Source organism: Triturus cristatus, chromosome 11, assembly GCF_964204655.1.
Source record: "Triturus cristatus chromosome 11, aTriCri1.1, whole genome shotgun sequence".
Lineage (NCBI taxonomy): Eukaryota > Metazoa > Chordata > Amphibia > Caudata > Salamandridae > Triturus > Triturus cristatus.
The window spans coordinates 151,974,416-151,998,494 of NC_140594.1; the positions used below are offsets into that span (position 1 = coordinate 151,974,416).

General features: G+C 44.3%; 1 protein-coding gene across 8 annotated transcripts in view; it reads left to right on the forward strand.

Moving 5' to 3' along the window:
* The window catches only part of PITPNM2 (phosphatidylinositol transfer protein membrane associated 2), a 1,082,174-nt gene that overhangs the window by 867,801 nt on the left and 190,294 nt on the right, over positions 1 to 24,079 (forward strand). For all 8 annotated transcript variants that reach the window (XM_085633970.1, XM_085633975.1, XM_085633974.1 and 5 more), the window contains one exon: positions 14,592 to 14,803. In XM_085633970.1, coding sequence (XP_085490096.1) covers positions 14,592 to 14,803 — 212 coding nt within the window. The remainder of the gene's footprint in view (positions 1 to 14,591; positions 14,804 to 24,079) is intronic.

A 24,079-nucleotide genomic window follows, 5' to 3' on the forward strand; every position in this document is an offset into this window, starting at 1 on the left:
TTAGGTATTCGCAAACGGACGAAGGCACAAAAGGTTCAACTTCGTTTTCTGGACCTGGCGCTTATAGTTGCAAAAAGGTCCCATCACCATGTGCTGGAAGTCAGCCAGAGCCCCCACCCTAGGTGTGTGGCATACTGAAATTCTCCGATGGGCAGGAGCTGAGAGTGCGGCGCTGCGTAGAAAGGAGGCCCGGGGTCTAAGAAAACATCCAATCTCCTTGGACTGGGACACAATGGTGGAAGCATATGGAAACATAAACCTGGATGTTGCCTCAGACGTTCCAAACACTCAATAGTAACTGCGAACACTGAATGTGGCGCGTATCAGCTTCTGTAGGCAGTAGGCGAAGTAGTGTGATCAGACTTCAGACACAGGAAAATCCACCTACCTGGAGACGCTTAAAAGATTTACACACTGAATAGTTGGAGCCAGAGCTGGGGGTGGGGGTGCAGTTAGCAGGGAGGAGGGCGGGGTTAATGGGTACTGATTTGTTAGGTATAAACTGTTGATTGTGCTGTACATCCTGGAGGGAGAATTTACTGCACAGAACTAAATGTTGGGTGGAATCCCTTAAGATGATACTGTTGATTGCTATATAGCATACTCAATGCAGTTCTTATACAGCACAGAACTCATGTGATGTACATGAAGACATGAGCAATATACTTGTTTTATTGTATGGTGACCACAAAAAGAAAACCCAATAAAGTTTGTTTTAAAAAAAAAAACTACCTTTCCCAAGAACCTAAAGATGTGGTAGCTTCTTCTCAGTACAATCTTGCAAACTGCGGAACACCTGACCTAAGAAAGTAAGGACAATCAACAACCATCCAGATTTCAAGACGGCAATAAAACATGTTTTTCCTAAAATTAGACTCAGCCTCTCAGACCTATGACTTTGCTTAAAGTGATCAGTTATTTGATTTAAATGTATTCTTTATTTGGATTTAAACAAAGTAAAACTATAAAAGACATCTATATGAAGAGAGTACATCAATCATTTCCCATGAGTTTCCTCAGTTTACCTGTACCAGATAGAAAACGAGCCATATAAAAACAAATGTTCACATCAAACAATAACTGTAGATACAACAATGCAGGTCTCACTTGGTTGAAGTGCTTGTCAGTCATCAGAGAAAGGATAAAAGACTCCCTCAAAGTTTTTTAGGAAGGGTAGAACATGACAAAATGCAGAGTGTCCTGAATGAAAACATGATCACATTTACATGTAACAGAGTTAAAATCAATTGTTCTTCCCTTACGGATAGGTAGGAAAAAATTATTCATGGTCGACCTTAAATTAGTCAATAAGAATTAGTGATGGTTAGGCATAGACGAGGGCGATTTTAACAAATCATAGGCTCTTGCAGACAAATTATTTAGCACCTGATTCTCTCTTACCTGATTTCCAAACCTTGAAGGCATAAAGTGATCTCTTGATATTTTGAGCGAACTAGCACCACAACAAGTAGAGCTGAAAATACCAGCTGAAAACCCAACTAGTCAGTGCTTAGTGTCGTAGAGAATTTATGCCAACACCACCACAGTTTGGACCAAATTTATTGGGTGGTTTTTCACTTCTCCCCATATCCATGCACAGTCCAATTACTGCATCAGCCTGTGGATCGTACAAGTATTATCAACTGCGATCTTCAAACAGCAGTCACTATGATGCGCCAGGACACTCTTCTGAGATGCTGTGCCTTTCTCTTCATATATTCACTACACAAAAATAGTAGGTACCAACATGTTAGGCTGCTTCTATCTTTGCTTTTCTAGACGTCAATTATTTTCATGAAATCATAAGTTCTTTGAACGATTTTACCGTATCTACAAACCACATACATTGCACCCAATGTTTTCCATATGGGTGTAACCGCAACCAGCACCCTTTTAACCATGCACCAAATGCACCCAAGAAGACAATGAAAGTCGGAGCACTCTAGTGACTGCCCAAGACCATGAAGTGCTATATAACTGTTACATGCAGGTTAGCTATGGAATAGGAACTAACTCAGCAATCCGAAAATAATGCTTTAGTCCTCACAAAAGAATATGGAAAGGGCTATATAAATAACCATGAGATACAAATCAATACATTTAGCCATTTTCAGAATTCACAAAAACCTTCATCAGTGCTCTTAGAAATCTATGAAAAGCAGAGATTTATGGTTAGTGGTTACAAGAAATGTGAGTTTGCTCATTGTTCCCTTGCTTATGTAGAAATCAATTTCTCCGACAACTCCTTTAACGGCTATTGAGAATATGTTTGAAATGCTCACAAATTACACTGTGAATTTTTTCAGCATTCCAAATAGCCTCCTCCTAACCCTTCCTTAGTGACGGCAGTTAGCATACCGATCCTAAAACTGAAGGAAATCTGACCACCTGGCAAATTTTCAAAATGTTGTTCTATCTTGTATACCTACAGAGCATCAGTTAGTTGCAAGTCTAGATGACCCCCTCTATGTAGAACCTTGGCTCTTAAAAAGCTCTGTGAATCCGGGCCAAATAATGCTTTTATGATTAAGTATGGATGTCTTTTCATCAAAATACCAAAGGTATTGGAACTGACATAACACACTCTTGGACCACCCCCAACATCAGATTGGTGACCTTTTCCCCCACAATTAGCCCCTCCACAATCTCATATTTGTTATGAGGGGCTCAGAAAAGGCAAAGAGTGGATATTGCACTAAGAAAATATGGCTATAAGAGTCCTGTGTTCCTGCAACTAGCTAAGGGTGCCAAAGGGTATTCCAGACTTGTGATTAAGGGCCTGATTTAAATTGTTATGTTAAATTTATTTCTAGACTGCACGTATAGCCAGAGGTGTCTTGGCACTAGCCAACAGAAACCTAGTACAGAGAAGCTCAATGGGACACAAATAGCCATCTTTTTGAAGCTTTCCTGAAAGGGAGCAGGTTATTCATAAATTTGATAGAAAGGCGCAAGGAGTTCCAAGTTTTGGATGCGCAGATCACAAAACGTCTTGCACCCCAAGAGGAGCATCTGATTTTTGAAAACATAGCATTTTTGGCTATGGAGGATTGTAACGTCCTTGGTGGTAAATACCATTTGAATTTCTTTTTCAAATAGTCGGGTCTTATTCCATGTAGGGCTTTGAAGGTGATGCAAAGGGCCTTGAAAACAATTCTATGTCTGAATGGCAGCCAGTGCAACTTTTTTAAAGCCATAGTAGCAGATTTAAATTTAGGTATACTTAACAACAACTGTGCCGCTTCATTTTGCAGGGTTTACAATTTGTTCAAAAGTTGCTGTTGCATGTTCGTGTAGAGGCCGTTGCTGTAGTCAATTTCCGATTGGACCATGGATTTGACTACTGTTTTCTATAGGTGTAAAGGGATGTTGGGAAGGATCTTCTTTAAGGTCCTGATGGTGGAAAAAGAAGCGGATGCGACCACATTAGCCTGTGCACCACATGTTAGATTATCATCAACTAATACTCCAAGGTTACGGACTTAACTGAATGGAGTTGAGAGGGTGCCCACTGTGAGAAGTTGGCCTGGTATATTCTGTCCCTAGTTAAAGTGGGCACCTTGCACCAGTCCAAACGACACTTATTGATGATTACGTTAAAGACAACCTTTATTGAAAGCTATTCTAGTGGTAGCTATGGAGAGCAGCCTTCAGGCTAAGTTTCAAAGGAATGTACAGCAGCTTTGTTTACCAGATTATAACCTCCTGAATGACCAAATGAAAGGAGAACCACACAAGGAATATATATACAATATATGTATTTATTACTAACCACTCTCTACTAACCCCTTTATGAGATTAGAGAACAAGGCACACAATTTTAAAGCACTAGAACGACAGTAAATAGCACAATACACAGCGGGCTCCAGAGGGATATGTTATGTTATGTTATGTTAGGAACATTTGTAGTGCGCACAGCTGCCCCAGCTAAGGGGGGTCCTGGTGCATGACAAGGTAAACATAGCTACACTGAGCATAGAGACAGAGAAAGAAAAAAAGAGCGCAGCAAGTAAAGGGGGAAAATTAAAATAGGAAGGTTTTTATAGCTTTACGGAACAAAAGAAGGTCTTCCATCAAGCGAATCTCAATCGGAAGAGAGTTCCAAAGCACTGCTGCTTTTACCCGGAAGGACCGGCCCCCAACTCGGCTGAGCTTAAACCTCGGGACCACCGCAAGCGCTTGGCCCAATGATCTCAAAGAGCGGGTTGGAACATAAGAGGACAGGAGATTCGAGAGGATCCGGGGGGCTGATCCCTTCAAGATCTTAAAAGCCAAACATAAAACTTTAAAGTGAATTCTTGTTTTAACCGGTAGCCAATGCAAAGATCGAAGGGTACTAGAAACAGAGCAGGACCTGGGCAAGCCAACTATGGCTCTAGCTGCGGCGTTTTGGACACGTTGAAGGCGGATGATTTCTGCCTGGTTTGCCACTACCAGGAGAGAGCTGGCATAATCTAGACGGGATATTACTGTTGCCTGAACCACCAGCTGCCTGGTAGGGGGATCAAAAAACTTCAGGACAGGTCTTAAGCCTCGAAGGACCCCAAAACAGCAGGCCGCGGTTTTCTTAGAGTGCCCCACGAAGCTAAGAGTGGGCTCCAACCACACTCCCAAATTTCTCAACTCCGTTACCGGAATTGGATACCGAACCATATACTAAGAAAGTGGTATAACAGCCACAACTTGACTAGACACAGTGCCTAGAGCACGTAGAATCACTGGGACCCCAAGAAACCACCCAAGGTAGTGACACAGGGGACCCACGGAGGCTGGGTGCACTGTGAGAACACAGCCGCGAGTTCCGTACAACTCTATGGGAAAGTCGCGGTTGGAATTTTAAAGATTAAGGACACTTAGCAGAGGACTTCAAGCAAACCCTTTGGAGCATAGAAGGTTCTAAGGCCAGCACCCTTAAGAGTATCGAGTTAACCGTGTTACCTAGCCCAGGAGAGCCAGGTGCATAGGGGTCAAGTGGTGTCGGAAACGCTTGTTGATTTCAATGGCGTGATGCGAAGTAGTGCTGCTGCCGGGAAGATGAGAAGTGTCCGGTGTGATCCAAGCCTGGATCGGAGCTGAGAAGAACCTGAAAGCAGAGGGGACAGAGTCTGGGTCACTTCACAGTGACCAGGGGCACAATAGACTAATGCCCACCGATGTCGGGTGTTTCAGGTGAGAAGAGGTGAAGCTTGACTCTGCAGCCACGGGGACCAGGAGACGTTGACGACGACCAAAGTCAGCAGATGAGCTGTCCCACGAAGGATGTCGAGTGCTGGGGGATCAGTGTCTGGATTGAACACCAACAAGCCTTGGCAACTGCAACCCACTCGGTCAGAGGAAAGAGGCTTCGGTGAGGACCAGCAAGGTCCTGGGGACTCTCCAAGCTATGGAGAGTCAGGGCACAGCTGGAGCAACCAGGAAAGCCCACTGAAAGTTAAGGATACCTTTGCAAGGACCCACAGGTCGACGGACCAGGGATTGCGAAGGGACCTCGAGAGGAATCACAAATTACCAGCCCATGGAACACTCGTGGACTGTAGGCCGGAAATCTTCGGTGGAAACACTGCTCGGGGTCAGGACTACTAGTAGCCCAAAGCACAGTCTCAGGGGTCGCCGGAAAGCATATGCTGCTGCAAAGGTACACGGTGCACAGGGGTTCGGGTTGCACGGTCCCCACGAGGGCTGCGCGTCTCAGGTTTGCTGAGAGAACTAGTCGACCTCTGGGACACTTGGAAACCCACCTCCTGTGTTGCAGAAATCTTCGGAGTACTCAGGAGCTCTGGAGATGCAAACCAGTCAGATGCGTTTAAGGTGCCTGCCTTGCAAGGGAGTAACTCCTTTACTCCCAGGGAGATTCTTCAGTCATCCAACGTAGTGTAGATAGTCAAAGTACTTGGTTTCTGTAGCAGAGTTTCGTCCAGGTAAATCTAAAGTCCTGTAGTCAGGGGTTCCTACTTTATACCCAAGGAAGGGGTGGGACAAACTCTGGGGACCCACCTATGGGAGGGTCAGGACAGAGGGGTGGCTACACCCATGTCCTTGTTCCAGTTTCGCGCCAGAGCAGGAGCAAATGGCTCCTGCAACCAGTTTAAGCTGGACTATGCACAGGGACACCAAATGTGCCCCCAGTGCAGACATCAAAGCAGTCTCAGAGTGCACCCAGCCAGCCCCAATACACTAAAGCCTGTCTGGGAGGTGGTCATACCTCCCTCTGACAGGAAACCTATTGTCAAGCCTTCCCCTGCCAGAGTTTCATCCAGCAGCAGGAGGGCAGACTCGTGTCTGTGGCTGGCAGCATCCATCTTGTGATGCCAGGGTCAAGAAAGCTGGTACCGGGTGTACCGGTGTTGTCATATTTCTCCCTCTAGGAGGGTGGAATCATACCTCCCACACCAGTTACTGGTGTGGAGGTATGATTCCAAGGTGTTTGACACCAAACACGACATGTTTCCATGCAGCCGTTTTAAAGTTACCATTTACTGCGAGGTTATAATGCACTTAAGAGTATATGGTTGGCTGCATCACAAACAACCCCGGAATAGAGGTTCCGAAGGCTGCAGAGGGGCTCTGCTCATGCAGGTGCACCCTCTCACATAAAACCCAGCACCCTGCCTTTAGGATTGATAAGTCCTGCCATAGGGGTGACTGATAGGTTTATATGTGCAGTGATATGGAGTAGATATAGTGAACCTATATCTAAGTAAGGGGTGCATGCACCACCTTACACAGGCTGCTGTAGCATACCTGTTGTGTCATTTTGAATGGTCTCCCAAGGTTGGAATAATACATGCTGCAGCCCCTGCGAGGCCTCTGGGGTACCTATGCCCTGGGTACATAGTATACCATATACTAGGGACTTATAAGGGTACCCCAGCATTCAATCTGGAATGTACCTAAAGTACATGCAATACCAATTTAGGGAGAAAGCAGATAGACTGGGGTCCTGATTAGCAGGATCCCGGTCAGACTAAGTCAAAAAACAGCAAAACACCAGGAAAAAAGTGGGGGTAACTATGCAGTCAGATTCAACCTTCTTACACCCACCTCTTGAGGCCACCACCAGGCGGGACCAAAAGGAAACTTGGCTTCCGAACAGGATGACCCCTGTTTTCCCAGAGTTTAGCTTCTTAGCCATTCAGTCACTGACTGTTCGCATACAGTTCTAAAGTCTGGTGCCCATGTTCTGCTCACTCTTGACCAGGGAAACCACGATCTGTGTATCATCGGCATAATACGTGAGCAGGTATCCAAACGATCTGATGAGATCAGCCAAGGTTGTAACATAGACGTTAAACAACGTGGGGCTTACCGAAGAACCTTGAGGGACCCCCACAAAGCAAAGAGAATGGTTCGGAAGTGAATTCATTAAGTGCCACCGATTGTTCTCCACGTAGAAGATATAATCTCAGGAGTGCAAGAGCAGGTTCTCTTATTCCAGTGTTGTGGAGATGGCCAATCAGCAGCTCATTGTTGACTATATTGAATGCTGTAGGATAAAGGCCGCACTCCCTCTTTGATCAAGGGCTGCTCTGCTCTCCTCGGTGTTCATGATCAAGGCCTCGTCAGTACTGTAACCAATTCTGAATCCATACTGAGTGGAATCAAAAAGAAACTTATCATTTATGCGGTTGCCAATTGTAGGTTCATGGTCTTTTCCACAATCTTGGCTTGTAGTGGCAAGCAAGAAAAAAAGACTATTCAAATTGGGTGATTGAGAGTAGACTTCTTTATCAGTGGTAGTGCTGACGCTATCCTCTATTGGGTCGGAAAATAACCAGCCTCAAACATTTGGTTGATAATGGCTGTTAAATTGACAGCAGTGGTGTCAGGTACTAGTTTGGTCACCGATGGTGAACAAGAATCCAATAGGGAGCCAGACTTAATAGATTTAATAAACTGTGTGACCTGCTCAATTGTAAGGTCCATGAATTTCAAGAAGGAGACAGTTTTTGGACAAATGGAGAGGGCATTTCCTTCCAAGGAGGGGTTTTGATGGAAGAAAATCTATTATATACCTCTTCCACTTTTGAAAGAAACAGGCCAGAGCGTTACAAAACAATTGGCTACTAGCTGCTAGATTGTTGCTAGGGGTGGAGGTTAACTTATTAGCCATTTGATACATTTCTTTCACTGAGTTTTTAGCAGCTTCAATTTTTTTGTGTAAAATAACAAGATTTTTTTGTTTGAAGCAGTGTTTTATGTTCCATATTTTGCTTATATATTTATTTTTCAAATAGGAGATAATCCTGTCTCCATTTGTGCTCCTGTCTTCTGCACCATTGTTTTTGAATTCTAAGATTGTCATTAAACCAAGAAGCAGATGGTTTATGTCTCTTGGGGTAGGATACCTCGGCATGGGGCAACGTGTTCACAGCAGAGCATAGCCACGCTGAGTAATTAGCAACCAAGGTATCTGTGTCCTCTGTCATCATAGACTGAGACTGAATCACAATCTGATTACATGGGTCTGGTTGTATCTTGAGCCGAGGGCAAGTGGTTTGTGCACTGAGAGAGATTTTACCTGTTTGTAATCATGGAAGCAGATTGAAGTTAAACAACACTTCATGGTGGTCAGACCACGTTATTGGCAGGATGCTGATGTTCTTTAACAGGGATTATTCGTAAAAATCCAGTTGAGACAATGGCCTCCAAAATGACCTGAGCAGGACCAGAACTGGACGTGAAACTTCGGTGTCCATGTCTGTCAGGTTTTCTAAATAGCAGTTAAGTTTCCAACTAAAATCAAATCAAAGGGAAGTGTACATGATTCCAATATAGTACTCAAGTCCTGAGGGAAGGTGTGTTAAGAGCCAGGCAGGCGATAGATTAGTATCCCATTAAAGGATTGAGAATTGGTGATTTCACTGGAGAAGGAGAGTGCCTTGCAGTGCGGGAAGGGCACTGGTTGAACAATGGCTGAAATATTAGTATGGTGTACAATGGCTAGCCTGCTGCCCCTTCTGTCGGGTCTGCCAGCTTTGTAAATGGAATAACCAGATGGTGTTGCTGTAACCATATCTGGGCCAGACATCAAGTCTGCCCATGTTTTTGTAACAAACAGAACATCTATTTTATGTGTGTCTAAATAGTCAGCAGCTTCATATTTGTGTTTTATAAGAGATCTCGCATTAGTTAAGGCGCATCACACTTTTCTGTCAGTTGTATTCTTGTTAGAACAAGAAAGAGGGTTAGTCGCTGTCTTGCTATTTCTGTTATTTATGTAAAAGTCACAGCCCTGACAGGAAGTAGAACAGGCTCGAATGATGGACCTTTTTGTGCCAGTCGGTCAGTCTTCTTCAAGAGTGATCGAGTAAATTACTTTGTCGCCCTGACTGAAGTGGCGACCTCCAAATTTTTAAATGTATTTCGGCCCTGTAGACATTTCATGCATTGACAGGAACTGCTGGATTTTTTTGGGGAAAATAAAAAAATAATGCTCCCCTTGCCATGGGAGTTTTCTCCCATTGTGAGGGGTCATTGTGCACTTTTTATTGCCCCTTACTGACAGGTTTTGACTGGTGGGGATGGGCATTGAAAAACAGCTATATGTCCGTCCATCTGAATTAGGTAGGTGGACTTATAGACAAAAACCCAACGGCCTGACAGAGTTGGACCGTTGGAGAAGAGTGACTAAGGTGGGGATGGAGTAGTCACGAATGCTGTCAAATTCTGTCCGCTTGAATTGGGTTGGCGGACCATAATGTTTGTGCAGAGGGAACTGCGTCTCCATTGCTTGTTGTGTGATAGGAGAGTTATATCTTAATGTATATAAGTAAATCTATAATTCTATATAGTGATCCAACACAAGAAAGTACCTGGTTCCCGCTTAACAGAAAAGGATCTGGCTAGAAGGGGTTTAAAGTGATCTTATATAGTGTCAAACTTTATTTGTCTGTTGAATTAGTGTCTGGTGACAAGACGCTGTCCGCACTCATGGAGTGACGGAAAAGGACTGTTGTTTGCATGCCTTCAGGTAAGACAGTCTGTGGTTTTCAAGCTAAAAATAGACTGTGTTAACTGTTCAATATCTAGTTCGATATAGCATTTTCATTAAAACTGGCTTTTGGTTTAAGTGCATGCAGTAATATTTGCTCTCAGTCCCTGCGGTAGATAAGCATTTAATAATACAGCGATGAGCCCTGCTTTCAGATGTGTGTCAGTTTACAGTACAGCATAGCTGTAAAATGTCTTACGAGGCAATATACAGATGAACCTAGGAAATTGTCATGCAGATGGTCAACCTCAAGAAGTGTAGTCTAAGCTAAAATCTCAATAAAGTTTATAAATGTAAAAGATTTCTACATTTGTCAAATAAAGAAGATGGAAACCAATTGGTTGGCTTTTCCATTCAAGCACCACTGTCAATGCCTGGTGTCGGTTTCTCATGAGCTTTAGTAGCACTGCATGAGATCTAACCTGCATTATAGAGATCTACTTATTTTATTAATGAAGTCGGTTGATTGCTTTCAAGATTTCTTTCTAAATACCCTAAAATTGCTTCTTTCTTATGAATACAAATTATCTTTAGTTGTCTTCCATTTGTAATAGAGGATAGAAGGATGCGTATTTGAAGAGTTTTTCAAAAGACATCCCACACAGCTCCATGGTGTTCATTGTATTTGCAGAAAGAAAAGATTACATACCTGTAATCCTGGTTCTGCATCGTAGAAATCTTCATTGAACTTCTAAACACGTAAATAATTCTCTACTCAGTATGTGGACTCTGAAACACCTTTCTGTATACGTTTTTCACATGGAAATAGCATTGCAGAATGTCCTTATCCATGAATTCATTTATAATCATATAATAGTGTAAATCTAAAAGAGGTATCATTTTTATCCAGGCTATCCATAATACTGCTTCAAATTGTCTATTTGGAGTTTAATTGTAGCATTTGATGTGCGCAACCCCTTTAAAACATTGTATACATGAAGGTAAAAATGCAACCTGATAGTCTTACATTAAGAATAGAGAAAAAGGTGGCCTGTCCTTTTATTAACATTGTAGGCTTCCTTCCCATAATGCAATGGACTGTCAGTTGCCTTCCAGAGCCAGTTCTGTTTTTTTACGTATGAGAGTAAACGGTATATAAATGACATTTACTACCCAAAAGTGACCAGCTGCTGAGGGGTCATTCCGTTTATGACTTCAACGAAGATTCCTATGATGCAGAACCAGGACTCCAGGTGTATAATTTCTTCTTCTGCATTGTAGGATCTTCAGCGATAGTCATAAACATTTGAATAGATCAGCAAGCTATCCAATAGTATAGTATCTGGCTGTGGGGTGTAAATCATAAATAAACTCTTTCAGAATCTTTTATATATATACCAGGGCTTTACATTAGAATTTCTGAGCTTTTCTTGTCCAACTTCAGCTTCTGCCTGAGTACCTGAGTCTAGACAATAATGTCTAGTACAGGTATGTACTCATGTCCATGTCGCAGACTTGCACTTGTCAGAAGTAGGGACATGTCTAACCTGGCAGTGGTTTCAGCTTTTCCTCAAGTGGAATGGGTCAGGGAGACGTTTGTTATACAATTGATAACCTAAAGAAATACACACAACTATCCATCTGGCTATTGATTGTTTGAAAGGAGTCTGATCTTGTCTAATGTGGCATTAGTTCACAAACAATTATTTCGTTCCCTAATGTCCTTGGTTTTGTCTAAGTAAAACCGCAGGAGTCTCCTAACGTCTAATGAACGAAGAGTCTTTGTAAAGAAAGTAGATAGTGTAATAATCTGGTTAGTCTGAACATAAGGTACCACTTTTGGTAAGAAAGAAGGGTGAATCCTCACGACTATCATATTAATATGGAAAATAGTAAGAGTTTCTCCTGCTGATATGACTTGTAATTCACTAATCCTTCTTGATTGGATTGTGATTAGAAAAGCTGTTTACCATGAAAGATGTTGAAAGTAGCTCTATGTATAGGCTCAAAATGTGGACTCGTTAGATTTGATAGCACTAAGTTTGAGTTCCCGTGGAGTAGATGGTGTTTTCGCTGGTGGAAAAAGCTATTTGAGACTTCTAAAAGTCTTTAATCACTAGAATCTTACAGAATGACTGACACCTGCTATAGTGGTTTTCTATAAGTTCTTTTGGCATTTAGATGAACCTTTATTGATTAAGTCTGTAATTTTGATTGGTTTAGATGTAGCCAGAATGGAAATATCACATGCTCCTGACATGAAATCGGAATGTGACCTTTGCTCTACCACCAAATGCAGACCTGTTTTCATTGTAACAAATTACAGAATCTTGTTGAAGGGCGTTTAGCGGCTTTTAGTCTCTGCATGCAGTGAGGAAGTAGATTCATATGACCCTTCTCTCTGACCACATTAGCCATGCAGCCAAATTCTCTGCTTGAAGGCTCGAATACTGGATCTGCCGCTGATGCCTCGTCGATAGATCTGGTTTGCAAGACAGTTGTCAGTGTCAAAATAGCATTTTCCCACTGAGAACTGTCCTGGTGCCCTGAATGGGTAATCTGGGCATTATTCGTTTTGTTTTGTGCAGTGGTGGATAGGTCTGAGGATGAAGCACCCCATTATCTGAAGATGTTTTTTTCTCTTGATGCATTTATAATTTTCCTCATGATGTCGGCTGAGGAAATCTTCTTGGTTGAAACCTGGGATATATATCACCAGCAGAGAGATTCTTCTGCTCAGGGCTCAAAGCCACATGGCTAATGGTTTCAGCGATAACTGTGTCAATCTTGTTCCCGCTTGTTTATTGGTATGTGCCTGGTAGTCATATTGCCCGTCTGAATCATTATTGAACCATTGACTTTGTGGCCAGAGAAGGGAGAAAACCTTGAATGTCCAGTATACAACGTTGAGTTCTAGGAGACTGATGGGAGGATACATCTCCTCCTGGTCTATCCAGAGTCTTCGGATCATCAGATGTTTCCTGCAGGCTTCCCGCCCTGATAGCAACACATTCGTGACTCTAGTTTGCATCAGTTTTCTTTTGGAATTTAACTCCTATTAACAGATTTTGACTGTTTCACCACCATTTCAGTGAGTTTAGTGTGGATTTTGTTCAGATAAAGGATATTTATTTATTAAGTTTAAATGTTTTATCTAGCGCCAGCTTGACCCATGGGTTTCAGAGCGCTTTACATACACACATGAGAGAAAAATAGCATTACATAGCAGGAACCTAAGGAAGCAAACAAAGATATAAGCAAAACATAATAATTAGGCATACAGTGAGGGGAGGGAGAAAAACACAGGTGGTTGGACTTAGTCAAGTAACCACCTATCTTTGATGATCAAGTGAGAGGGGATTCAACTAGGTTATTGAAGTCTGTTAGTTGACTTCTTCGGTAAAGTATTTGTAGAGGAGATGGAGATTCAGGTCCCTTTTGAAGCAGAAGAAGGAGGGCATCATCCCTGTTTTCTTATTCTTGAGACCATTGGTCCTTGAGGCACTGCTCTAGAGGTGTCATGAACAGTCTTTTGTTTGGTACTATGTATTTGCAGAGGCCATAGAAGTAGGGCAACTTGGCGAGGTGTTGAATTGCTGGTATGTTAGCTCCATGCATTTTCTCTGAATGGCTAATGCCCCAACATTTTTAATATTCATCTGTGAGAATTTTTTAGAGGATGAGTTTTTAGTAACCTTAACAATCTGATGCTTTCCAGTATCATATGCCCCCACGCAGGAGCTGCATGTCATCCTACTCTTTTGCATATTTTTTTTTTCTACTATGCGACTACTTTCTCCCTTTGCCTTTACTCTTTTTTTAAAAAAAATCTAGTTCTTTTAATATTCTTTGTGCAGGCCAGATCTGCGTTATTGCAATATCAGGCTATCAGCTATGGTGCAAGGACGCACCACCATATTGACCATAGACCCATCCTGTTTGGCCCCATGCCAAGGCAGAGAGTAGCCAAAAGTGCCACTTTGTTTACAGAGCTATACAATCTTCCATCTGCCTCCCCTCTCTTCTCCCAGGTCGGCAATCAAAATGTATTTTTTTGTATGTATTTTGCCGCACTGCACTTTATTTGGATACAACCAGCACATTTTTATTTTTTTATTTTGAGAATTTTTGTTACTTTCATTTTTAGCTTAAATTATTTCACTCTCTGCTGCTTTTGTAAGGTGAGAAGATGGAGTGCAGATGTCACTTTAGGGCCTTGTGGACACATTTAAAGCTATCACCCTATCACCTTCTCTAATGTTTGCAGGCAAGTAGTACCAAAACCTGGGGTCTCGATTTAAAAAGGCTCTCCCTTTTTTGATGGATAGTTCAAATCTAGGTTCTTCTAAATGAACGAAGGGCTTTGTGGACAGAAGACGTGACAGTGAGCCGTATCAATAAAAGGCACTTTCTTATTAGAGAGGACGGTAGATGTGGGAATTAGAAATGATGTATTTTCGTTTTTCGCCCTAAAAACAAAGCGAGAAATATGGAATCATGAGTTTGTTGTGGAAGTTAGCTAGGTGTCTTACTGTGTAGGGCTTTTTGCATCAAATATATTTTTCAAGTGTATCCTTTTTTCCTTATTTTAACAAGAGTGTTGTATTTTTGCGTGCCGTCCCCAAGACCTACTTAACCTTTGGGTTGTCTTTTATCCTAGGACACAGATCTTCTGTCCCCGGGCATCACTGTGAATAACAGTTACTGCAGCAGCGGCTCCAACCTGGAAGGCAGCAGACACCTAAGCAGAAGCAACATTGACATCCCGCGTAGCAGTGGGGATGATCCAAAGAAGCAGCTGCCGCGGAAGAGGAGCGATTCGTCAACGTACGAGCTAGACACCATAAGACAGCACCAAGCCTTTCTTTCAAGGTAAGTCTCCTAAAAATACCCTAACTGATATGAGGTCATAAAAGTAAGGCTGCAATAATGCATGCAGTATATATAAAAAGACTTTTCTACCAATTACCCTCCGGCCCGCAGGTTGTCTTCAGCCATTCCTGCTTTTTGTTTTAACCAAAAGAACTTTAGATTCTGGGGTTCTTTCCATTATAACTATGGTCCTTAAAGTCCAATGATGCAAAGAGCTGTGGTAGTTTAAAACAGGAATGCACTGAATATGGACTGGTAATGAATGTAACTGAAAATATTTACAAAAAAATACAGATGCGTCAGATCTTGTAAACAGTATTAAGCATTGAGTGCTTGGCATCCCCTTATTGATTATTGAGACCACCTGTAGGATTCTTATAGCCCGATTTATGTTCATGTAGAAGGAATATTCTCCTTTGATCTGGTTGAGGGCTTTACGTCCTCCAGGCCAAGACTACTCCACCCACCAAGTTTATAATGACCGCTTAGCTGGCAGTCATTTATAAAAGCTTTGGTAGGAACTACTGTCACGCCGGTTTCTGTCAATGCATTTCACTGTATTTATTCTTTTTCTTTAAGGATTTTCTTTTTGAAAAGGACAAAAATTAATGCTCCCTTGCCATGAAAGGCTTCTTCTATGGCGGGGGAAACGTTATAAATGTTTTACTGTTCCTTTCCCCTTGGTTTTACCTGGGGATAAGAAACAGTCAAAAATGACTACATTTCCGCTGATCTAGATTGCACGGGCTCAAATGTAGCCATTAAATTAAATTCAGCCAAGACAGAAGTAATGGTCTTCGGAAATCTATGTCTCCGGGCTGGTGGACAGATAATTTGGGATTACCCCCAATCCCTGTCAAAGAAGCCAGGAATTTAGGTGTAATTTTTGACGATAGATTCTTTTATACATCATGCTAACGCAGTGGTCTCCTCATCCTTTTATGTTTTAAGAATGATAAAAGAAATTGTTACCTTTTGTCCCGGCTAAGGTTGACTACTGCAATAGCCTTTTAATTAATGTCCAGGAAAGGGTTCTTGGCAAGCTGCAGTTGGTACAGAACGCAGCCGCTAGGATACTGTCGGGTACCCCCAAGTTCAAGTCCATCTCTAATGTGGTCTCTCTCTTTTTTTGAGTCATCTCTAATGTGGTACGATAGCTCCGTTGGCTTCCCATATGAAGCAGAACGAAATTTAAAGCCCTCTGTATTGCTACAAGGCAATTCCTAATTCAGGACCAGAATGTCTGAAGAAAGCCTTTCTGGCTTACACTCCCATCAAATCTCTTCGCTCAGCAGATGCCAATCTTCTGGTTGTCCCTAGAACCAAGAAAGCCAACTGGGGTGACAGAAGCTTCATAGTTGCCACATCCAAACTGTGGAATTCTCTTCCCTTGCAGATTAAGGCTAGTCCCACACTGCTATCGTTCAGAATACAAATAAAAACTTGGCTTTTCCAGCAATGGCCTTTTTTTTACTAGCTCTATGCCTACCTTTTCAACATAGTGCGGAGCACCTATGGGTATTTGTGTGCTTTACAAGTTGTTAAAATACCAGTTCAAATTATTTCAAATTACTAAATACCATTACGATTCCCCAATTAATAAAAATAAGAGAAAAACACTGATGTTTTAGCTGGAACAAGCAGTCTACATACAAACACTAATTTCATAAGAGATAAAGAGCTTCTCTTCTCAGTTTCATACAGTTAAAGTTACCGAGTGCACTTCTTTTCCAAAGCTGTTAGTCACATTCATTCATAGCTTCGACTTCTGCCAAGTTACTCTAATGCAGTTTCTCTATTTTATCAAATAACATATTAAAAAAAATCAAGAATCTGCTTGCCAATTGCATTTCTGTTGGATTAAAACACTCATTTATGGCCAGTGCTGTTGATCTTATGTTCCGACGTCTAAAAGAAGGAACTAGGAGGGTTTTTTCAGAACAAATTATATTGGGTTTTAACAAAAAACTCATGGGTGAACAGGCCAGGAAATACACACAGGATGATGAACTAGGAGTTTTTTTAATGGATCTTTTTATTACTTTTAACAATAAAATCACATACATGATCCATATGATCTTCCAAATATTTTCTTAATACATCATCACAGCTACGCAGGAGAGAATCACAATTACAATATTTCAGTATCTCTATCATGGTGCATTTCCAGCTCCACCAATGGAGAAATACATAAATTACCACGATACGTATTCCATTTACCCCATTTCCTATCCCATTTTGTTGGACAACCTCATGACTTGAAGACTTCCGTCTCTGCAATCATGCACTTATCAAACTCTTTCATCCACATTCGGGGAGAAGGTGCTTCTGTCGCCCCCCAACCTCTTGCAATTTCCCGCTTAACCAGGGTGTAACCTAGTGTGGCCAGTTGTTTTTCCACCTGTGTAAGGTCAGTCGGGGCCCAGATGTTAAGAAGACCTAGTTGCGGTGTAAGAATTATTTCTTTCCCCATGGCACTCTGGATGTGTGTTGTGGCCCCTTCCCAGATTCACCTTAACTCGGGGCATTCCCAAATCATATGAAAGAAGGTAGCAGGTTGTTGGCAGCCCCTAAGACAGAGTGTGTCTAGTCTAGCGCCTATCTTTGCCAAGGTGACTCCCGTCATGTATGATCTATGTAGAATTCGAAGTTGTATCAGTCTGAAGCGGGGTGTGATTGCTGCTTCTTTGGGGGGACATTAATGCTGCTTGCCAGTCCTCATCGTCAATGGGCCCCAAGTCTCCCTGCCATTGCTCTCTAAGCCTGTGGAATGTGTCATGTAGATTATTGCAGATTTTTTTATAGGTTAGTGAGATGGCTTTTGAATATAGCGGCCCATCGAGTAGTCGATCTTCCAACGGTGATGACTCCGGTATGTCTGTGAGATCTGGTAGGGCCGTGGTAAGGGCATGCCTAACTTGCAGATATCTGAATATTTCCCCTTGGGCCATGTCATATTTCTCCCTAAACTCCTCAAACCTGGGCATTGAACCTTTTTTAAATTAAATCCCCGACAGTGGAAATCCCTATAATATCCCACTTATCGAAGCCAGGTTGGTGACACAGGAGTCCCAGTCTCTGGGTATACCACATGGGTGTGGCTTTTGTAATTATATTCGACCATCCCAGGCATGAATTTGCCTGATGCCAAATTGTTATAGTGTGTGAGGTTGGCCCAAAATATCGACTTCCACTAGCTTTTGAGTAGGGGTGGGCGGAATTTGCGAAATTCACTTTCGCAAATTATCGCGAAAATGTTAAAAATCCCCGCAAAAACACGCGGAAATATCACGAAGATGCGGAAGTTTTTTTCCCGCCCGTTCGCGGTATTTTCTGCGTGGTCACGGCTCGCCAACTTACCCATGCGGTTGCTCGCGGGCGCGGCCATCTTGTTTTCACTTGTCTCGCGGTGCATGATCGCGAGAAGAAAGACGTGATCACGCGACGAATGACATTACTGCGGGCGCGAACTGTCGCGAGACAGCACAAATTGCTACCAACAATCCAACATCTCGTGGAGAACGCGACCGGATCGGGAAAACTTGTCGGCGAACGCGGGGATTCAGGTAAGGGGATCGCGCGCATGCTAGAATGTATTATTTTACAGCTCGAGCAAGCAAAAAATTTCCGGTGAAATGCGGATTGCGGAAATGTTGACATTTTCGCACTCTCCGCGGAACGCGAAAATGTCAAATTATCGCAATTTCCGCGAGCGGAACGGAATTTTAGCCCAGGCCTACTTTTGAGTACAGTGTCCCCAAGTATCCCGATCGTCCAGTTAGATATCTGTTCAATAGATAAGCAGGTTCTATAGGGGAGCGATATATCCAGTGATTTATTACCACTAATTGCGTAGCCCAATAATAAAGCAGAAGGTCTGGGAGGGCAATTCCCCTTTCATACCACCCCTTCGTCAACTTTTTCATTGCAATACGTGGAGCGCCCCCGTCCCATAGCAGCATCCGGATTTTGCTTTCTACTCCCGAGAAGTAGGCATCTGGAACCCGATGTGGGCAGTTTTGCAGGATGTAAAGAAAACGCTGAAGGGCCAACATTTTAAAAAGGGCAAATCGGCCCACCAACGAAAGAGGTAGAGATCTCCAGTGTTTTACGTCCACTTGCAACCTGGCCAGCGGTGGTGCAAGGTTACAGTCATAAAAAAGGGTGGGATTTGAGGTGATATATATTCCCAGATACCGGAAGCCGTCGGTGGCTATTTCTACGTCGCACCCCTCAGGAAGTCGCGGGACCAGATCCCGGAGCACACAACACGACTTGCTCCAATTAATGGCGTAGCCGTAGTATATCCCAAAATTTGTAAAGATATTTAACACCCCACGGATAGATAAATACGGAGAGGCAAGGTAAGGCAGGATGTCATCCGCATAGAGAGATATTCGGTCGTCATGATCCTCTGCCCATTTCAAGCCCCTCACCATTACATCTCTCCGCACCAAAGCGGCCAACAGTTCCAACATAAGGGAAAAGATCAGCGGGGACAGAGGACACCCTTGCAGAGTGCCCCTTTTTAGCGTGAATGTACGAGAGGTGCAGTTGTTAACTCGCACTTGACCTTGTATATCTGTATAGAGCAATTGCACCCATCCCAGACATTTCGGGCCAAAGCCCATCTTCTTCAAGACTTCGAATAGGTATGGTCACTCTATAGTCAAAAGCCATAGAGGCATCTAAAGGCAGCACTGTTGCATCTTCTGCCATGTACTCTCGCCGCGCTAGCACGTTGTGAAGGCGCCGAAGGTTAAGTGCCGTGTTCCTTCCTGGCATAAAGCCAGATTGGTCTGAGAGGACCAAGGAGGAGATGACTGTGACCAATCGTGAGGCAAATACTTTCGCTAGGATCTTAGCTTCTATATTGATTAACGAGATTGGCCTGTAGGAACCGCAATTTTCAGCCGGCTTCCCCGGCTTACGAATTACAACTATGGATGCCAAGTGTTGGTCTTCTGGCAGAATCCCCTGCTCATAGCTTTCGTTACACATAGCTCGTAGGTGTGGTGTCACCTGGTGGTCGACCATTTTTAAAAATTCAATGGGGGTCCCGTTGGGTCCCATCACCTTTCCCGATTGGATATTTCCTATGGCCTTTTGGATCTCTTCATCAGTCAAGTCCTCATCGAGGGTATCCTTGTCGGCCTCAGAGAGTGTTGGTATGTCTCTATCAGATAGGAACTGGCGGGAGTTCTCCACCGTATAAGTAGTGGAGGGGGAATAGATTTGCTCTAGATGGTTTGCGAAGGCCTCTGCTATGTCCCTAGAATGTGTGATGGGTGTGCCATCATGCAAGGTAAGTCGAGGTACCCATCTTTCACTTTGGTCGCGTTTCTCTAGCCAGGCCAGGGTTTTTCCAGCCCTTTCCCCCAGTTCATACACTCTGTGTTGGGTACGAAGGAGTTTGGCCATCGTCTGTTCCCTAATTTTAATTTGGTATTTCTCCCATTGACGTGTGAGGTGGTGGAGAACGTCATCAGTTGACGTGGTTACGCTGTCGATTTCCAATTGTTGGAGTTCACTTTCTAACTGGACTAATTGTTGGTGTTTATTCTTAATATAGCCGGCCTGGAGTGACAGGGCCTGCCCTTTCAGGACCACCTTGAATGCTTCCCATACGGTCAATGCGGAATCCATGGAGCCTACGTTTTCTTTGAAGTAGTTAATGGTTTGCGTGTGCAATTCCTTTTTAATATCAGGGATTTTTAAAAGCCAAAGATTTATGGTGATCGTGGTCCGTGGTTGTTGTTCCCAGTGTGTAAAGTCAACGTTAACTGGGGAATGATCAGAGATGCCCCTCTGGAGGGCATGGGGATTGCGGAAATTGCCAATACTAGCTGTGTGAGTTAGAAAGTAGTCAATTCGGGATGAGCTTTTGTGTGCATTGGAGAAATAGGTGTATTGGGCACCATCGGGCTGCAGTGTACGCCACACATCCGTCAGACCCATGGCTTTGGTGAATTCGTCCATTAACACATTTGGTCTCGCCCCTGGCCTTCACGGTGTCTGTCCGTTAGTTCATTCATAGTCATATTATAATCTCCTCCCAGGATTAACGGGCCTACCGGCAGATCTGTTAATATCTTGCCCAAGTATGCCAGTGACTCCTTACCCAGTGCTGGCGGTATGTATAGTGAAATAACATTTAGTGCCCGCCCCTCCCATTGTGCCTCCAGGACTGCAAATCTGCCCCACGGATCTGCCCACGTACGCTTCACTATAAGCGCCAAATTCTTTTTAGCGAGGATGCATGTCCCACCTAGATCCCCGAGGTATAGTCAGCATGTACTAGGAGTTTGATGCCCCATCTTGTGAGGGCCTTGCTCCTATTCCCAACCATATGTGTCTCCTGTAATAACACTACGTCTGGTGCTTGACGTTTTAGATGTTGTTGGACTATTCCTCGTTTAAGTTTGTCACCCATCCCATTCACGTTCCAGGTAAGCACTGAGTGCCGTTTCCATTCTACCCCCATCATCTGGAGTGAGGACAGTCAAGCAGCAACATGTCAAAATTACCCTGGGCTCAGCAAATTCAGCCTGTATAACTAATGTGCCGTGGTCCCGTAGTACTATGCAGGCATTTCTCCACTTCTGGGTCCACTTTATACTTGACTTCTCCCTGCAGCTGCTATCAGCAGCGGAACATGCATGTGTCAGTATGCGATCAGTGATTTGTACGTTCAACAAACTTAGCAAAGCTCTTCGTTGTATCCACTTCACTTTGTCATCATGTATGCCTTCTAACAAAATTAACAAAAACAAACATAAAACTATTAACTGTCCCTCATTTCCCTCCCCTCTCCCTGCCTCCGTGCTCGGCGGTCCCCAAACTACCCGCCACCCCAACTGAGCATAGTGCTTTTTCCACATAACTTGTACTTGCGTGGGGGGAGGGGGGGAGTCTGTCAGTGACCCTCGGAAGCCCTCTCTTAATTATGCCGGCAACGACGGCTAACATCTGAGCTGAGGTATAGTCAGCATGTACTAGGGGTTTGTAGCCCCACCTTATGAGGGCCTTGCTCTTATTCCCAACCATATGTGGCAAAGAACCAGGTTTTTCCTTCCGCCTCTACTCTGTTTCGCCGGGAAGAGCATCGAATATTTGAGTTCTCTGGCCCGCAGTTCCTTTTTTACATCCATAAAACTGCGTCTTTGTTTGGTTACTGCTGCTGTGTAATCTGGATAGAGCGTGATGGTACAGTTCTCAAGACGGATAGGAGGGGCTATCCTCGCCGCCTGCAGAATAGCGCTCAGGTCTCAAATTAAAAATGCGCGCCAAACTTGATTTGGGGGGAGCACCCGGTCTTGGTCTCCCTCCCGGCACACGATGAGCTCTTTCTACTGAGAAGAAGCTAGATAGCCCTCGTGGTTGCAGCTCGTTCTGGATGAGGTCTTCCACAAAGAGGTCTAGGGCAGGTCCTCGGACGTTTTCCGGTACGCCAATAATTCAGACATTGTTGTATCGTGAGCGGCCTTCCTGGTCGTCCAGCTTGGCCAGGATAAGCTTATTGTCAGCCTCTAGATGGCGTACCTGGCGTTGCAGTGTGGTCGTATCTGTAGAGAGCGCCGTTGTTATGGATTCGACCTCTGTTAGTCTTTCTGACAATTTTGAGAGGCCTGCCCGTATTAGGGATATATCCGTGGAGATCGTGCCAATAGATGACTGGACCTGCTGCAGAGTGGCCATAATGTCCATCAGTGTGACTGTATCAGGGTCAATAGATGCGGAAGCTTCTGTTTGGGCCGTGTTAATTTGTGGTTTTTCAACCTGGTCTTTGCTGTATGCATATTTGTCCAGTTTTCTGGTGGGTGCGCCTCTCTGACCTCGGCCTCCCATCTTGTTCCACTTGCCAAGGGTGTCACCGGGCACTCAGTGGGAGGGCAGTGGTTGCCGCTGCCTGACGCGTTATATGGTACCACGCGCGGCCTTTCGGGTTTCCTACCCTCTCCACCTGTGGGGTCGGATGTAAGCGGCTGTGATGTGTGTTATGGTCCTGTCCGTGGTGTTGCTATGAGGCGATAGTTGCTCCAGTATTCTTAGGTTCACCGTGGGTGTGCCGGTCTGTGGGTTGGTGGTTACCAGTGTCACGCAATCAGTTCTGTTTGGTATGCGGCCCACTGCTTGTCTAGAGCACTCCACCAGTGTTACTTGGTCTTCGGCTCACGCTCCTTCGTGACTGCGGGGGGAGTTTTTTGCAGTGAGTGAGTAATGATATGGGGCTGTGGGCGATGACTCAGTTTCAGCATGGGCGAGCCGCGTCTCGTGGCTTGTGGTCACTATGACAGTTTTTTGTCGCATAGCCCGCCCATACTAATTTCACAAAGAATTACTGCCCCCGTCGACTTCTGACCAGCGTCACCACACAGTGCTCTCCTACTTCCCTCCCCTGGCAATGTACTTGGCCATTCGGTATGGCAGTCTTGTTGGTTGTGGGGTTCCAATTTGCACACTATTAAGGTCCTCGGGCCCTAGAGAGTCCGTCCGCTACTGGAGCAGCCTTATATTGCGCCGAGGATGAGACCTCCGCCCGCTCGAATTTGCCGATCTGTTTCTGTTGGGCCGCGCCGGGCACGTCCTCCCTGCCAGTCGGGCCCCTTTGAAGCGTTAGTAGGCCGCCGCGTGACTCACCCGGCTCTTTGTTGTAGCATTAGGCATCACCGCGGCGTCCCTCCGAGTCTTCCAGTCGCGATGGCCCCGCTGTTTAAGTCTCTGCCGTCAGACATGCGCAGTCGCGCCCGGCGCCACCGATCTCTTTGTGGCCTCGGACAGAAGTCATACGCAAGGCCCCAGCTTCAGCTCGATGTGCAGGCCGCAGTGCATCGCTTCACTTAACTTGGTAGCCGGTAGTCCCACGGTGGTCTAGAGCGTCGCGATCTGCTCCGCCGATGCTCCGATTGTGGCGCTGCCTTGTTTGGGCTGTGTAGCTGCAGGATTTATGTGCAGATTTATCGGGAGGGCTCCCTCGGTCACGAAGCTCTCTTAGGCTGCGGCCATCTTGCTTGGCTGCTAGTCACGCCCCCCGAACTAGGAGTTTTGATCGCTCAAAAGAGACTGACAGCAAGTATCATGTGCAAGGGATTTCTTTCAATATTGGCAAAAACAGCAGTTTTGCGACACATGTATACTTCCACTGTTGTCTGATACCACCCACATCGAAGAGGCCAGATTTTAGCCTGGGTAAGTTCCTTTTTCATACCAGTTCTTCAATGGAGTCAACGAGTCATCTATACTAGTTCCATTTTATGTACTTGTGCTGCTCCCACT